This window comes from Micromys minutus (assembly GCF_963924665.1).
Source record: "Micromys minutus genome assembly, chromosome: 17".
NCBI classification, from domain to species: domain Eukaryota; kingdom Metazoa; phylum Chordata; class Mammalia; order Rodentia; family Muridae; genus Micromys; species Micromys minutus.
In genome coordinates, this window is record NC_137952.1 from 48,924,377 (window position 1) to 48,942,147 (window position 17,771).

Sequence of the window (17,771 nt, forward strand, 5' to 3'; positions counted from 1 at the left end):
GGGTCAAGGTTACTTGACTCTTTGGGTCTTCCTGTGTCTTCATGTTAGTCCTGAACAACTGGAGTGGGAGCTATCCAAAAAGCTGTTGCCTGTACATGGAATATGTTCTTCTAGCTGGGCTGCTGTGTCTGTGCTGTGCACCTTTCCTTGCAGAATTGAAGTGCCAGAGTCGGGGGATAACATGTGGGCCCCACCCACTTAGAGAAGAAGGGAAGGGGGAGGGGGAAGGATTGTGGGATGAAGTTAACGATGGAGACAGTGAACAGGATGTGAAGTATATAAGTAAAAAGGAAAAGGAAAACCTGTGTTAGGATGAGGTGTTTAATTTTGATTGGGCATGTTAATTAGGTAAGTCAAAGAGAGGTTTTGATTGCTGGACTTCAATACTTTGATAGCTGGACCTTGGCAGTAAGCCTTAGGAGGAAGAATTGGCCAAATAAGGGAATAGAGCTTGGGGACTAACTTTAAGAACTTAATCCAATGGTTTTTAGCAAGGCAGAGGGAATTGAAGAGAAGATCAAGGCCTTCCAGAGCCATGCTCAATATGGTCAAACTGGTCAGAGTCCTTTCAATCAGCTGTGACAATATTCCATAGTTTTGTTGGGAAGATGGAAGATAAAGAACATACCTTGTTCCTTGTAGAATAGTAAGTCACATGTTGGGTTACTTTCTGTCCATCCTTAAACTGTACCTACATATCCTAAGCACACAAGAAACATCTGTTGACAGAGAAATTCTCAGTTGAGAACCAGAGGAGAAGAGAAGAGGTGGAGTTATTTGGGTCCCATATGTGCACATATGACTAAGGAAGGTGGAAACGTTGACTCAGAACTGTGTCAATGATCAGCTCCCTTTAGTTTTAAGAAGTTTTAAGCACTCCTGCTTTCTTGTGGTTTTGCTTAGCCATTTGTACAACTGATCAATGGTACACTTTGGGGAGGCATTCTAAAACCATGCCTCTAAGTTTATTGTGCATTGTGTTTTAGGAGGGGGGAAAGCTAGTCATACAACTGTCACTGGGATTCCACACAAATGGTGATGACAGGTACTGCATGAAATGTATTAAACTTCAAAGGATAGGGAAGGGACAGCCAGTCAGGTGGTCTTTTAGTTATAGCATATCCTTCAGAAGCTAGGAAGATATTATTCTGAAATTGGGGGATTTGTCACACATAATTATAGCACTGAAATCTTCTCCAGAGCTCTTTAAAAATGGCTTGCAACCTCATCTCTCTTGTCATGTTTATTTCAGTTACAATAGAAAACAAGCTAAGCATCCAGTAAGAGGGAAAACATTGGCACATGACTCCATGACGGTGTAGAGATTTAAATGCCATGGCTCTGCAGTAGCGTATTAAAATGTTTTATAGTAAGACCTTCCAGGAAGAAGGTTTTGCCAACAATATGATTACTAATTATGTAAAAATTATGAATTAGAACTGAACAAGAACACAGAAAATAAAATCAATAGATGTGCATGAAATCAGCACACTTGTGGAGTTATGTGTAACACGTATTTGCAAAGACATTCTGCCAAAGCACACCTATGATTGGACGGTATGGATGCAGAAGGCCAGCTTCAGGCTTAGGATTCCTAACTGCAAAGACATGATGTCCAGGGACTATGGCACCCGAAAGCATCGCCGGTCTCCATTAAAATCTCGTTTGTGGAATTACGATTAATTTTACGGAAACAGGTTAAGCAGTCTTTTCATTAGTGTGTTCCCAGCCTAATTGAGTTTGGAGTGATGGGTGAAGTCATCCCGGCACAGCCCTTCACCTCAGCTCTGCTGTGGGTCCTTTGTTCCTCAACATAGAGCTGAGAACTCTCACACTTCCCCATAGCAGTTGGTAGTTGTTCTTGCTTCCTAGAGAGCCTAGGAAGGAAAGTTACTGTTCTGCAGAAGTTATTCTAGGCAATGAGTCCACAGGAAGTCCTTCAACAGAAGGCAGCAAAGGTGTCCCTGTGGTGAGCACCAGGGATAAAGACCTCCCTGGGAGACCAAATTGGGGAAACAAGTGGGTGAATTCAGACTTCTTCCTTCATAAGCTGAAGGGATGCTCAGCTGAAATTCTTTTCACAGCAAAAGGTCTAAAAACGAGGTGCACAGTTGCTGTGTGCACTAGACTAAGAACCACACATCTGCTGGGACCTTTTAAATGTTCCTTGTATTAATGAATTTATATATATACACACACACACACACACACACACACACACACACACACACACACCGGGTGGGAGGGGAGGTATGAGAATAGACCTGTAGCAGTGAGACTACACTTCTCACAGTTGCTCCAAGCCAGTATTGGGGTGCTGAGGCAGGCTCACCTCCCTGGGAAGATGCAGGGCTTCAGTAATGCCCAGTGTTGGGTTCTCAACAGCTTCCTTAGCTGGTGCTTCTTTAGTCTATGGGGAAGTCAGGAATGCGTTTGGTTGACTTTGTTCACCTACCCTTGCTGCTGCTCAGCTTCTTATATTTTTCTCTCTTAATAAAATCTGGGCTGCATGTTTCATCCCAATGGTGTATCTATGTCTTAGTATGTGTGTGTGTATATCATATATATATATATATATATATATATATATATATATATAATACATACATGCATGCATACATACATACATATTTCACAGCAAAAGGTCTGGAAAAAAGGCACATAGTGGCTGTCTCTTTAGACTGAGAACCACATCTGCTGTGATCTTTTAAATGTTCTTTGTATTAATCTATATATCAGGACTGTAGCTTTCAGAATGCCATAGCTGAGATCTTTGGCCGGTTGTATTTCATAAAGTCAATGGTTTTCAGGACAATATCATCTCCTACCACTCCCAACCTGTGTGTGTATTCATACATATATTCATATGTGTGTTCATATATATATATATATATGTGTGTGTGCATATGTATTCATATACATGTGTGTGTTATAGGTGTGTACATAGTTGAGTTGTAATTTATATTTTCAGTAGACATGATTTATATCAATATTTTGCCATTTTAACAAATTACTAATCCGCCCCACTTTTCCAATCACCTTGCTACTAGCTATAACACAGAGTATGCCACCTTTGTGAAAAGCATCCAAGACCCAGCAGTGCAGCACAAAGACTCTCTTTGTTGAATGTATAGAGTTCCTGGGAGAGTTTGAATCTTTCTGTCAAATGAGCCCTGCCTTCATGGGGTATATGTAGAGAATAATGAAGTGAGAACTAACCTCCTCTATGGAAGGGGAATGACTGGAGGAAAATCTGGAGTCTTTTTCACTCATCGATCCTCACCTCACTCTGGGCGCGACCCTCCTGGCCTATTCTCTCTCATCCATGCCAGTAAGAGGTCCTCACAGTGTATAAAAGAAGTGATTCTGGACCACTTCCACAGACTGGGTACAGGAAGCTACCAGGGGCTCACAGTCAATGGGAGGTTGGAGGGTCAGCTTTGGACATCCCACAGTGCCTGCCTGAAGGTAGTCTAACCAGGATTCTTTAGAGAGAGAGTCCAATACGTAAGCCCTGAGGTGAATGGGCCCCAAGTATTCCCTGGTCTTTCCTTGTCATCCTAGGCTGAGGAAACTCTTAATTCTTTGGGTGGAAGTGTTCAGAACTCCACTCCTACTGTCATGGAACTCGACATACAGGAAAAAAATGTCCTCAGACACTCTAGGGAGGATTGAGAAGTAGAAAAGAGTGTTGGATTACAAAATATAATAGAAACAACAACAACAACAACAACAATAATAATAATAATAATAATAATAATAATAATAATAAATATCCATCTGGCACTCACCCTTTTGTGCTGGGCATTTATCCTTGAGTTTATAGGTAGTCAGACTGGCCACAGCCACTAGATGATAATGTTCTGAATGCCTAAGTGGAAAGAAATCCTCTGATTAGAACAAACTCTGGTCATGGCCTGGAGCCTCCTTGAACTAGCAGCTCCCAAATTTCATTGCTGTCCAAGAGCCTAGGACTCTGCCTGGCTACCCAAACCTGGACTGTGGGGGGAGGAAAGCAGAGCAGTCCGTTTGCCTCTGTCCCTCACCTCCCCATTTGCCTTCTGGAGCCTTGCAGTGAGCTTGCCTGCTCCTTGGTAGGTGGCTTCAGGTCTACAGGGATTTTGTTTAGCGGCTCTTGAATGTGATAATGAAACACACAAAGGCTGAAAGCCTTCCGCAGTACAAGCTACCCGGGCTACTGGAGTTTCACCCTGGACTATCTCTAAGTCCTCATCAGCATCCTTCTCCTGACAGAAATGTTCTATTGTCTTCTTTTCTTTCACTTAATGACCCCAGATGCTTCATCTTCCTCAAGAATACTTTCTCCATTCAATTCTTATTTTAAGGGAATTTGTTTTGAGTTACTGATAGCCACTGACAGAGGCAGGCACCTGCAGGGGCAAATGCTTCTCTTAATATACACCTTCAAGTGTCTTTCCCCCTTAAAATCTTGCTCCAAGCTCAGCATGCTGTGAGGCATCCTGTCTATGAATTTGATCTTTTATACTTGTGTTTTAAAATTGTCCACTAAGTGAGAGTTTCTACTATCTTTCCTTCCTACACTGTGAACTGAAACTGAGCATGCTTAATTTAGTGTGCACAAGAATGGGCCCAGCCCTATATGAAAATGGACAGGCCACCCAATAAAATCCCAGTTTCCTTTGGACCTGAGGGAAAGGGGTACTTCATAGAAAACAACTCCCATGTTCCCTTTGCTGATGGCAGGGAATAAATCTCTCTCCATTCTTTACGTATTGACTCTGCCTATTTTGGCTTTTCACTCACCAACTTGTGAACTGCCGGTACTCAGCAAAACTATCACCAATGCCGAGTTGCTCTGTATAACCACAAGTAAATGCTCTTAGACAACAGTTGAGATCCTGCAAAGGATACTCTTTCATTTGCTAAAGAAAACACACATGTGCTTGAGCATAAAGGTTGTAGACAGATAAAATTTGAATTCGTGGCAATGAATTCCAGGGAAAAAAGATATTAAGGTTTGTACTTGGGTAATCTGTTGGTATTGTTACAGATAAAGATGGCCCTACAACAAGAAGGATTTGACCGTAAAAAGAGAGGGTACAGAGACATCAATGAGATCGACATAAACATGAATGACCCTCTTTTTACAAAGCAGTGGTACCTGGTAAGTTTCTCTATTATTTATAAAGTCCCACACTTTCAAAGATAAACTTCTTTTATTTTAATTATGATTTTTATTACATATCTCTGTATTTACATTTCAGATGTTATTCCCTTTCTCCCTCCCCCCCATTTCCATTCTCCTCTCCTCCCCTTGCTTTCAACTCTCCCAACTACCCTCGTCCACCTCAGCACCTTTGAATTCTCCTACACTGGGAAAACAAGTCTTCATTGGATAAAAGGTTTTTCTTTCCATTGATGCCAGACAATGACATCTTCTGCTATATATGCAATGTTAGCCATGGGTCTCTCAATGTGTGCTCAGTGGTTTGTGTTTTAGTGTCTGAAGGCTCTGAAGGGTTTAGTTGGTTGATATTGTTCTTCCCATGGCATTGCAAACCCTTTCAGCTCCTTCAGTTCTTTCTCTAGCTCCTCAACTGGGGTCTCCGTGCTCAGTCCAATGGTTAGCTGCAAGTATTCTCATCTGTATCAGTATGACTCTGGCAAGAGCCTCTGAGGAGGCATCCATATCAGGCTCCTGCCAGTAAGCACTACTTGGCATCAGCAATAGTGCTTGGGTTTGGTGGCTGCACATGGGATGGATCCCCAGGTGAGGCAGTCCCTGTATGATCTTTTCTTCAGTCCCTGCTCCTCTATTTGTCCATGTCATTCTGGTCTTCCTTCTTTTTGAGCTTCATAAGGTCTGTGAATTGTTTCTTGGTTATTATGAGCTTTGGGGGGGGGATAGTATCAGCTTATCAGTGAGTGCATACCATGTGTGTTCATTTGTGATTGGGTTACCTCACTCAGGATGATAGTTTCTAGTTCTATCCATTTGTCTAAGAATTTCATAAAGTCACTGTGTCTAATAGCTGAGTAGTGTAAATTGTGTAAATGTATCACATTTTCTGTATCTATTCCTCTGTTAAAGGACATCTGGGTTCTTTCTAGCTTATGGCTATTATAAATAAGGCTGCTATGAACATAGTGGAGCATGTGTCCTAGTTATATGTTGGAACATGTTTTGGGTATATGCTCAGGAGTGGTATAGCTGGGTCCTCAGGTAGTAGTACTATGTCCAGTTTTCTGAGGAACCACCAGACTGATTTCCAGAGCAGTTGTACCAGATTACAACTCCACCAACAGTGGAGGAGTGTTCCTCTTTCTCCGCATCCTCGCCAGCATTTGCTGTCACCTGAGTATTTGATCTTAGCCATTCTGACTGATGTGAGGTGAGATCTCAGGGTTGTTTTGATTTGCATTTCCCTGATGACTAAGGATGTTGAACGTTTTTTTTAAGGTGCTTCTCAGCCAGTCAATATTTCTCAGTAGAAAATTCTTTGTTTAGCTCTGTGCCCCATTTTTAATAGGGCTATTTAATTCTCTGAAGTCTAACTTTTTGAGTTTTATATATATATATATAAATATATAAATATATATATTTTATATATAAATATATAAATATATATATAATATTAGCCCTCTATCAGATGTAGGATTGGTAAAAATCTTTGCCCAATCTGTATGTTGCCATTTTGTCCTATTGACAGTGTCCTTTGCCTTACAGAAGCTTTGCAATTTTATGAGGTCTCATTTATCAACTCTTGATCTTAGAGCATAAGCCATTGGTGTTCTGTTCAGAAAATTTTCCCCTGTGCCTATGTGTTCTAAGTTCTTCCCCACTTCCTGTTCTATTAGCTTCAGTATACCTGGGGTTTTATGTGGAGGTCTTTGATCCACTTGAACTTGAGCTTTATACAAGGAGATAAGAAGGGATCTATTTGTATTCTTCTGTATGCTGAGTGCCAGGTGAATGAGTACCATTTGTTGAAGATGCTGTCTTTTTTTCCCATTGAATGTTTTTAGCTCCTTTGTCAAAGATCATGTGACCATAGATGTGTGGGTTTATTTCTGGGTCTTCAATTCTATTCCATTGATCTTCCTGTCTCTGTACCAATACCATGAAGTTTTTATCATGATTGATCTATAATATAGCTTGAGGTCAGGGATGGTGATTCCCCCAAAAGTTTTTTTATTGTTGAGAATAGTTTTCGATATCCTGGATTTTTGTTATTCCAAATAAATTTGCAAATTGTTCTTTTTAACTCTATGAAGAATTGAGTTGGAATTTTGATGTGGATTGCATTGAGTCTGTAGATTGCTTTTGGCAAGATGGCCATATTTACTATATTAATCCTGCCAATCTATTAGCATAGTAGATCTTTCTATCTTCTGAGATCTTCTTCAATTTCTTTCTTCAGGGACTTGAAGTTCTTGTCATACAGATCTTTCACTTGCTTGGTTAGGGTCACGGATGAACTTTTATTTCTTTGTTATTTGGTAGGATAACAACAGCATCCAGATCAGTGGATGCCTCTACACCTTTCCATATGCTTAAATGTCTGTCTATTACATCCTATTCCTCTTGCTCTCTAAGAATCTACCAACAGCTGATCACAGGGTTTTTAATTCTGAACCGGTCCCCCTGCATGAGAACAAAGACTTGCAAACCACCAGAAAGCCAGACTGAATGTTTAGGAGAAGTAATCCAGAGGTGTTAACAGGCATAGAAAGGCGAATGGGACATATTGAAGTCACAGCCTTGAAGAGTAAGAATCCAGCATTTTCCTGAGCAAGAGAAATGAGAGATTGTCAAAGATGGCATCTCAGCACTGCCTAAAAAACAATGACAGGGGGTCAGGATCCAGAGCAATGAAACCCAGGCTGTCTCCTGACCAGTACTTTCTGGCTCATCTACATTCCACTGAGACCCATGTGGTTGATTGAACTATGTTTAAAAGATCAAGAGGGACAGGAGCGATGGCTCAGTGACTAAGAGCATGCACTGTTCTTCCAGATGGCCTTCGTTCAGTTCCCTGCACCCATCGCTCAGCAGCCCACACTGTCTGCAACCCCAGCTCCAGTGGGTTCCACACCTCTAGCCCACACATATACACATAGCTGAAAATGATAAAAGTAAATCTCTTTAAAAAGGAAATCAATGACTCCAAACCAACCCAAGTTGCAAAGCACATTATGAATGACTGGTTTGTAGCCATTAGTGATGGCTCACTTTATTAGGATTAAAAGATGACAAGCAAGGAAGAAAATTCAAGAACATGAACTGCTACCCCATAGGGATAAAACCCAATTTCCCTCCTGTGGCTTCAGTAGTTGGCTGTGCCTTTGGACATAGAATGTGCTTTTGGACATAGAATTCTGAAAGCCTGAGTAATTGAATAAGCTTATGTATGTTAATCAGGATAGGTAGGTTTGTTATAAGAAATAACCCCAAATCACAGTAGCCTCTTAAAATCAAAGCCTGTTTTTTTTTTTTTTTTTTTTTTTTGATGCTATTTTTTTTTAATTCTTCCAGAGCACCTCAGCAAGGAAAAGCAACAAACTATACATGGCTTTTGGAACTTCTGCCTTGGTGTGGCAAATAACACACAAACTCACATTGTCCTGGCCATTAGCACATGACCATTCTAATAACAGAAGGGGATGGAGGAGGGAGAGGATCTTTCCTGTGGGCCTGGAAGGAAAAGAGTAATAACCGTTGTGAAGCACCCTAAAGACACTAATGACAGTCCAACAATGTCTTAGTGATACCAGAACAGCCTCTGGTCACCCTGGGCCTTTGCCAACACAACCCAACCTCACTACTTCATCAAATGCCATCCTTGAGAAAGTATTACAGAACATACATCCATGGGAAGAGGCTAGTGAATGTGTTGGTGTGGATCGTTCTTTAATCTTCCTTTTAAGAAGTGGAGAGGCTAGAATGATAATAGAGCTGTCACTAAAATGCTTGTCATGCAAGCATTGGGGCCAGAGCTCAGTCCCCAGAAACCACGTGAAGAGCACTTTGTAATGGTGCTTACAAAATGGCAGCATGCACCTGTAATCCCAGGACTGAGGTGTGAGAGACGGAGGACCCTTTGGGCTCCCTGAATAGCTATCCCAACCCACTTGGCAAGCTCTCAACCATCTGAAAAACCAAAATGGTCACTAAGAAACAATACCTGAAGTTGACCGTTAGCCTCCACATACATGCACAGACACAATTGTGTGTGCGTGCACTTGCATTCACAATAAATAAATAAATAAATAAACCTGAGGAGAACTTTATTTTTCTATACTATAATATACAGTGAAGAATAGCCACCTATCTTGAATTTAGTTCAACACCCATTTTAGAGCAAGTTTTGGCGTGGTGGTACTACAATTCCTTCAAAAAATGTTATTGTCATTCAGTGAAGGAACTTTACTCGGTAATAAGCCAAGATCCTGTATGTTAAATTCAAAACATGAGCTAAACAGGGGGTTGACAGAAAACGTTTCATTTTCTATTTAGAGGCTTTGCTGTGATAGCCTCCCCAAGACCATTGTATAAGAGGATTTCAATTTTCTGTGTGGTACCAGGATTTAAATATAGGGCTTTATATGTGCTAGACAAACCATTTTACCACTGAGCCATATGCCTATCCCTGTAAAGAGAATTTTCAGACAGCAATACAGTTATAAGATGAGGGGATTAGAGCAGTGTTTAATCTTTACAGAAAACAGAAAAATCAGTTGCTTATGTGAAGCAAATAGGAAAGGAGCCCTTTGTAGTGAAGTAGGCCACCCAAAAGCACGTTTCATGAAGGGTGTAGCCTTTATTGGCAACCAAATATCAGCATATGTCACAACACCAAACCAACCAGATTTTTTGCTTTGAATTTCTCTATCAGTTCAACACGGGGCAAGCTGATGGAACACCTGGGCTAGACTTGAACGTGGCTGAAGCCTGGGAGCTGGGATACACAGGGAAAGGAGTGACCATTGGAATTATGGATGATGGTAAGTATCTCAGAGGCCTCGTGTCATTTGCCTCCAAACATAAAGAGCTGGGTTCCCTAGTAGTTCATCAGGCAATTAGCAATTCCTAGTGGCCACACCACAGTTTGCTCATTCCTCCCCTTCTTCCTCATTAGTATCCTGACAGCTAGAGATGCTTTCAACAAGTATTGCTTGAACTGATAAATAAGAAACTAAAGAAACCAGTCATTAACTTGCTTCCTGACTGAACTGGTTCTTACAACCTGCCTGAAGCATCTTCTAACCCCATGCATGTTTGCCTTCTGTTTCTCTAGGTCCACGTTTTAAAATTCAGGTCTTCACAATAGCTCCATTTCACATTTTAATGGTTTGGTTTTCAGCTGTTGGGAACTCAGCCCAGGGCCTTGCACATATGCTAGGCAACTGTCCTTTCACTCATCCGTATTCTCAGCTTCCTTGTTTGAAGTAGCCACATGGGCTGTTTGAACTGCTGAAGTCAACATTCATTTCAATCATCACAGAAAGTTCTATCTGAGAGTGTGGCTTGGGGTCCATAACAAGATTGGGGCTTAGAAAAATTAGTTTAAGTGCTACTTTCAGAATGAGTATAAATTTGATCATGGGTGTATCACTGACACCCCCATATGCCTTAGCAAGTTTTGTGAATTAGTGATTTTACAGCTGTACATGGCTTGCCTCTGTGGAGATCCTGAAGCGGTACCACCTTTTAGACATTCTGCTAGGATGACCTTCTGTGTCCTTGGTCAGCTCACTGGCTCTCCCTCTAAAAGTCTGACTGTGCATTATCAGTTTAATTACCTACAAAGCCTACTTAGAGGTGAGACAATGAAGCCTCTCTCTCCCGAACATCCTCAAAGAACACTGTTGACTAAAAGCAAGCCTTTGAAGCAGAGTTGATGGAGAAAACAAGGGACGCAGGATGCTCAGAACCTGTTCTGTCTTTGTGGGAGCTCATTAAACAATGCAAAGCACCGCCTCCCTAAGCATCTGATGTGTGAGATGTTTTGAAGTGGATGTTAAAAGCCTTCTCTAGTCCTGAGAGCTTTCCCTAGAAGAAAGAACTATGTGGGCAGATGTCAGAGCATATGAATAGTTTTTCCTTCTGAACACTTGGGCTCAGACTACTTTTTAGAGCAGCTGGGGCCACCCCATCCAGAAAAAAGACATCTAATTTTGAAGAAAGCACCTTGGATATTCTGTGAAAGCTAGTGTAACGGCTCAGTGGGAGTCCTGCACTGTAAATAGAGCGCCCACCTTCAATGGGGCTCAACACTGACCACCTCTCCAATCAGCCTCCGCAGCACAGTAGGTGCCAGTTTCAGCTTCTGTCCATAGCCTTCTTGAACGACACTCCCATTCCTCCCAAAGATGGCCGATGCAAAGGTGCCTCACTGGGCCCCAGACTGAGGCAAAACTCTTTAGTCAGTCCTACAAGGAGCCCCTGTTTGATCTTAGTTCTGTAGGTTAGTGGTCATTGGGATCCTCCTAAGTTGAACTCACTGTCCCTCAATTAAAATTCCTCTATTAAAATTCTCTATTGTTTTGGCCACCTCTGCTACAGAACAAGCCACCTAGAATAACTTTGTTTTTTAAGTTGCCGTGTCTTATGGTTCTGTGAGATGATAAACTCTGATGGAAAGTTCTGCTGCTGTCTCCAAAAAAAGAAAAGAATGTGTTCCTTCAGGGAAGGAGGCTCCATCAATAAAGCACTTTTGTACAGTGTGAGGATCTGATCTCCCATCCCTAGCACACACAGTGCAGAAGTGCATTTCTGTTACCCCAGCACTGGGGATCAATGTCAGATGGCAGAGACTGGCAGACCCATGGAGCCCACTGGGAGGTCACTGTCACTGAATCAATGAGGGTGAGGTGCAGTGAAAGTTCCTGCCTCAGAGAACAAGGCAGACAGCAACTGAGGAAGACACCTGACCTCTCCCTCTGGTCTCTACATGCATAAGGACACTTGTGTACACACACACACACACACACACACACACACACACCACAGAACATGTGTTCAGTATATTCTACTTTAAGAGCTAATCAAACATACAAAAACATTAAGACACTAATCAATCAGGTTATTACTTTCATTTAGATCATTCTTTTATTGGTAGAAAAATGTTTTTTTATCCTTCACAATTCTATCAATAATATTTTCTTTCTCAATCCCAAGCCTGTAACCATTCTATCAACATTGTTTCTCTTAACCTCATTAAAAATTATTTCTTATAATAAATATATTTCCTTGAAATCTAATTTTCTCCTGGCCTTGTATTATCTCCTTACACTCATATTGCCCTTCACAAAGAAGAGATTACCAATTCTTCTCTTAAACAAAGCCCATTTTCAGGACATGAAATCATGTTTATAAAATTGACTTCCAATTTAAAAGGCATGCCCCTTATGTGCAGTTTTGGGGGAGGGGAAGGTCAGTGTTTAGCTTTCACTTGTAACAAAACTTTTTTGCTTACCAGTGTTAAATAATTTCAGAAAACAAAATCAACTTCATTTCCACACAGATTTAAATAACAAGCTAATTCTAAAAATGTTTCTGCTAGCAATTTCTTCTACTAATATTACTCTATTGTTGTGATAGACTATTGTATAGTTACTTGTTTGTTGTTATGATCAAATACCCTGACAAAAAACGAGCTGAGAAAGAAAGCATTTACTTTGGGTTACAGTCCCAGAGGGGAGAAAGTATACCATGGCAAGAGACCCATGAAACTTGGCAGTCAGGAAGGTGACAGATCACATGTCATCAGCACAAAAGAAGCAGAGAGAGAGAAAACAGGAAGTGGGGCTGTGATATAAATGTCAAAGTTCACCTTCACTTATGTACTTCCTCCAGTGAGGCCCCGTCCCCTAAATATTCTACAATGTCCCCAAATACCAGCATCAGCTGGAGATCTGGAGTTCACATGTGTGAGCCTGCCTGGTAATTTTATATTCAAACCACAAGTTCCTACCCCTGGTCCTATAGTCTTGAGGCCATCAAAATACATTTTGTTGAGGAAGACAAAATATATTTAATCCAATTTTAAAAGTCTTATAGTCTTTAAAAGTCGCAACACTGTTCAAACGCCCAAAGTCTTTCTGAGACTCAAGGTAAACCCTTACTGTAAACTGTAAAACTAAAAGATAAATTATATATACTTTTGATATATAAAATATACATACCCAATCCAACAAGGAGAAATGGAGACACAGTGAAGAAATACTGAGCAAAAACTAGAATGAAACCAGCAAGATAATCACCAAAACCTGTAGCTCCATGTCTGGCATCTGGAGCCTCGGTTTCAAAGAACTTAGGCAACTCCACTCTTTAAACTCTGCTGCCTGACATCTAGATAGATAGATAGATAGATAGATAGATAGATAGATAGATAGATAGATAGATAGATAGATAGGCAGGCAGGCAGGCAGGCAGACAGACAGACAGACAGACAGACAGATAGATAGATAGATAGATGGATATGATAGATATGATAGGTAGGTAGGTAGATAGATAGATAGATAGATAGATAGATAGATAGATAGATGATAGATAGATAGGTAGATAGATAGATGATAGATAGATAGATAGATAGATAGATAGGTAGACAGACAGATAGATGGGTAGGTAGGTAGATAGATAGATAGATGGATGGATGGATGGATAGATAGATAGATAGATAGATAGATAGATAGATAGATAGATAGATAGATAGATAGATAGATATGCTGCCCTCCATAGCAGGTATCTCCAATGACTTTGAATCTCCATCCCAACCCAGGCTTCAACTTCACAACTTTGCAGAATAGCCTCTCAGGATCTCTTAGGACCTCATAGGGACTCCAAGCCTCTAGGTTTAACACACATTGCCTAACCACAGTAGCTCCCTGAAACCACAGAGGAAAAATTCCTGCCTCCACTCACAAAGTGAAGAACGTTGCCAGGTTCTGCTACCAGCCTGGGACAGGGCTTATTTCCTTGAACTGCAGTTGTAACACTTTCATCTGCTCACTGATACTGGTTAAATTTTTCCCTAGGTATTTGCTTTCTAGAATCAGGAAATCTCCGAGTCTTTCTCCTTTCATAAGGAGGATCTTGCCTTCAGGGAACCTTTCCTGATCTTTCATGTAGAGCAGAAGGCTTTGTAATGGCAGGAAGCCCTTTAACGGTACAGTCTCCTTTTCAACACATGCCGTGACTGTGACCATAAGTTTCCCGATGCTTTGTTCATCCCCGTTGTGCACACTTAATCAAGCAAAACCATTCCATAGAATGTTATTCTGCCTTGAAGTTTCCTCTGCTGGAAAAATTAGACTATTACTTATTAATTCAGCCTCATGCAAGTTCTCAGGACACAGGCAAAATACAGTGAGATCCTTTGATGAAACGTCACGTGAATGTCCTCTAGCCCAGTTGCTATTAAGATCCTTAAACTTCATAAGCAGAGTCTCTACTGCTCATCTGTCTTCCAAGCCCCTACAAGAATGGGCCATTAAGTTCTGCCCATAGTACTTAATAGCTTTTTCTTGCCTGAAGCTCCAAAGTCTTCTAGTCTCCTCCAAAAAAAAAACAAACAAACAAAAACAGTGTGAACAGGTTTATCACAAACCCACTTCTCTGAAGCCAATTTTTGTATTAGTCAATTTTCTGTTGCTGAAATAAAATACTCTCACAAAAAGCAAGATAAGTTAGATATGGAGGTTTATTTTGGCTTATAGTTCCAGAGGAAATTCAATCCATCACGGCAAAGGCATGGAGGAGCAGGAGGCCAGCCTGGCAGTCAGGAAACAGACTGGTCCCACAGCCCCTCACACAGGATGCAGAGATAAAGAACAGGAAATGGGGCCATAATGTAAAACCTCAAGCACACCTTCAATGACAAACTTCCTCCAGGGACACTCCACCTCCTGAGGGTTCCATCATGCTCTCAAGCATTATGAATCAGCTGAGATCCCAGTGTTCGAATACGAGCCTGCAAGGTGGGGTGCATTTTACACTCAAACCACAATAATGATGTTCCTAAGGATGCTGATAGGAACCCATTAGCGTGCTTGCTGTTAGCCAAGCACGTCCATGAATTGTTTTTAATCTGTGAAAGCTCTTCCCAGGGTAAACCTGAGCCCTGTTTCCAAAGGTGACAGAGTCAAAACTCAGAGCCATTGTGTTATTTGATAAAATCCACATCAGTGTCGCTGTGTCTGACACTTGAATAGAACTGGATCTGTTGGTCTCAATGCCTATGTTCACCCCAACACTGTAGAGCACTTTTCTTCCTCAGACCTTTGTCAGGAAAGAGAAGGCATTGTGCCCAAGAGTGACAGGTGATTAGCTGTGCTCCCATCAGTGACTCTCAGCTGTGCTCCCACATCAGTAACTCTCAGCTGTGCTCCCACATCAGTAACTTTCAGCTGTGCTCCCATCAGTAACTCTCAGCTGTGCTCCCACATCAGTAACTCTCAGCTGTGCTCCCATCAGTAACTCTCAGCTGTGCTCCCATCAGCAACTCTCAGCTGTGCTCCCACATCAGTAACTCTCAGCCATAAATGTGACCAGGAAAAAAAAAAAGAGAAATTTTCATTTTAGAATATATGCATCCTAACTCAAGAGGTTTTATTTGGTTTGACTTGGTCTTTTGTTTGTTTGTTTGGTTGGTTTGGTTTGGTTTGAGTTTGGGGAAATTGGGTTTGGTTGGTTCTGAGTTTTGTGGGGGAGGGGTTGTTTTTTGCTTTTTTATTTTTCACCACAAAGCCTTAGGATGGCCCTATGTAAAATGGCCGGCAAAGCCCCAGTAATAGTGGCACGGCCTTAGTGTGCATAGAGCAAAGATGCCAGCAGAAGGTGCTTAGTGGTAATTCTAGCTTATAAGTCTAGCATCCCAGGACAGTTATAAAATGCAGCTGCAGCTAGCCTGAATAAACATGCCGCACACATGAGTTTCTTCGAGACCTGCCCTTTGCTCATCTCCAATTGATCAAGAAGGAAATAAGCACAGAGAGGCCTAGCAACCTGTGCAAAGTCATACTGCTCATTGTCATGGTGGCTGGGAGTCAAACTGCTCTTCGGCTCCAAATACCTTCATTTCTCACTATGGCCCCATGCTTGCAGGGTCCTGTTCCATTGCTCCATACATGACAAGCACTGCTCCATTTCTCCATACATGACAAGCACTGCTCCATTGCTCCATACATGACAAGCACTGCTCCATTGCTCCATACATGACAAGCACAGCATATGCTAAGATTTTATAGCATGGCAGAGCTGCTTAAGAACTTTTCAGTTGCCCCTCAAGTTCTGTTCTACAGTGATTCCTGAGCTCAAAATCAAATTTTCTGATGGAACTCGGCAGCATAAATAAACCATAATCCTACCCTCGAAAGGACTCCTGAGCACAGAATAGGCTTTGGCTCAAGAAAACCCTAGCTCGGGGGATGGAAGCCTCTGGCTTTCCAGAAAGGCACGTTCTGGAGACAAGCATCAGCTCCCAGCTGACAAGACTGCACTAAAAACCTCTGGCTTTCTGCTAATGGCTTTTGTCGCCTAGCCACGCGCCTCTTTTCTATGCAGGACTGTGCTCTCCCAATCCGTGGTTCTCCGTGCCCCGTTAAATAATCATCGCTTTTCCTCCCCGGGGCCAGCTTCATTTCAGAGAGATGCTTTAGAAATGTCAGGATTTCTACAAATCTCTTTTACATCGCTGCAGCGATGAGCCGTCCATCTCACAGTCACTAAGCCCCTTACCGCTGACATTTATCCGGAAACATTATCCGTGGGCTCGGAGCTCTAATTGGCTTCACTGCTCTGCAGTACGTCAGGGGGCAGCTGCCTCTCCACCAAGGAAGTGATGCAGCCCTCCTCCACACGGAGAGGCAAGGCAAGGCAGAGGGTTTAGGTTCAGCACCCCTCCCCCCACCCAAAGCCCCCAAATTCCCAAAGTCTTCTACACCATGCCTCGGGGAGCATCTGCCTATTCCTGGGCAGCTTTGAAGACACAGCGGCAGCCATTAACCTTGTACTCCTGTGTTTTCTTTCCACAGGAATTGACTACCTCCACCCAGACCTGGCCTACAACTATGTAAGTACATGCTGATTTTAAGGCGTGAGAAATGTGTGTTTTAACCAACCTGCCACATCTGATTACTGGGTGTTCTAATACATGTAATACGTGTGCATGCCCAAATGCAGGAATAGTCTCCCAAACCCCATGTGTGCGTGTCACACACACTCACATACACTCGTGTGCACAACTCAGATGTCCATGTGAACACCAAATAACAACCTCGTACTCAAAGGTGCACATGTTGTGCTTGTACACTCTGAATCAGCCCATCTTGTTAGAGCCACTGCTCAGACATAGGAGCTGGCCAGATGCCAAAGGGATGGCTTGAAGAAGGATAACAAGCTGGAGTTTGGAGGAAAAGACTACCAAGAAAGCAGACAGAGGGAGAGGCAGAGAGGGAGCAGGACGGCAAGGCTTGGATCAACGCTAGCGGCCATCCTCAACTGGAAGAGATAAACCAAACTATCTGGGTACTTGGTGGCAAAAACTGAAGACAAAAAGCCAAAGATTGCAAGAGCTCACATTGCAACCATCAGACTGGGACAGCAGGAAGGCCGGTGCGTTTTGTGATCAGTTTTGCTGTGCCTCGCCCACATTGAAAGGCACCTTTAAGACAAACAAGGGCTGTCATCAGAGGCTCCGGCCCAACACTCTGCTCTTGCACCCCAACTCTTCGTGTTCTAATGCCAGGAGATGTGTGTGCAAGCATGGGCGTGGTCACTTTAAAGT

At 42.2% G+C, this 17,771-nt stretch overlaps 1 protein-coding gene across 2 annotated transcripts in view; it reads left to right on the forward strand.

Moving 5' to 3' along the window:
• Nucleotides 1–17,771, forward strand: part of PCSK2 (proprotein convertase subtilisin/kexin type 2) — a gene marked incomplete at both ends in the record, with an annotated part of 224,750 nt that overhangs the window by 111,362 nt on the left and 95,617 nt on the right. For both annotated transcript variants that reach the window (XM_080931075.1, XM_080931076.1), the window contains 3 exons: nucleotides 5,033–5,146; nucleotides 9,879–9,987; nucleotides 17,020–17,057. In XM_080931075.1, coding sequence (XP_080787201.1) covers nucleotides 5,033–5,146; nucleotides 9,879–9,987; nucleotides 17,020–17,057 — 261 coding nt within the window. The remainder of the gene's footprint in view (nucleotides 1–5,032; nucleotides 5,147–9,878; nucleotides 9,988–17,019; nucleotides 17,058–17,771) is intronic.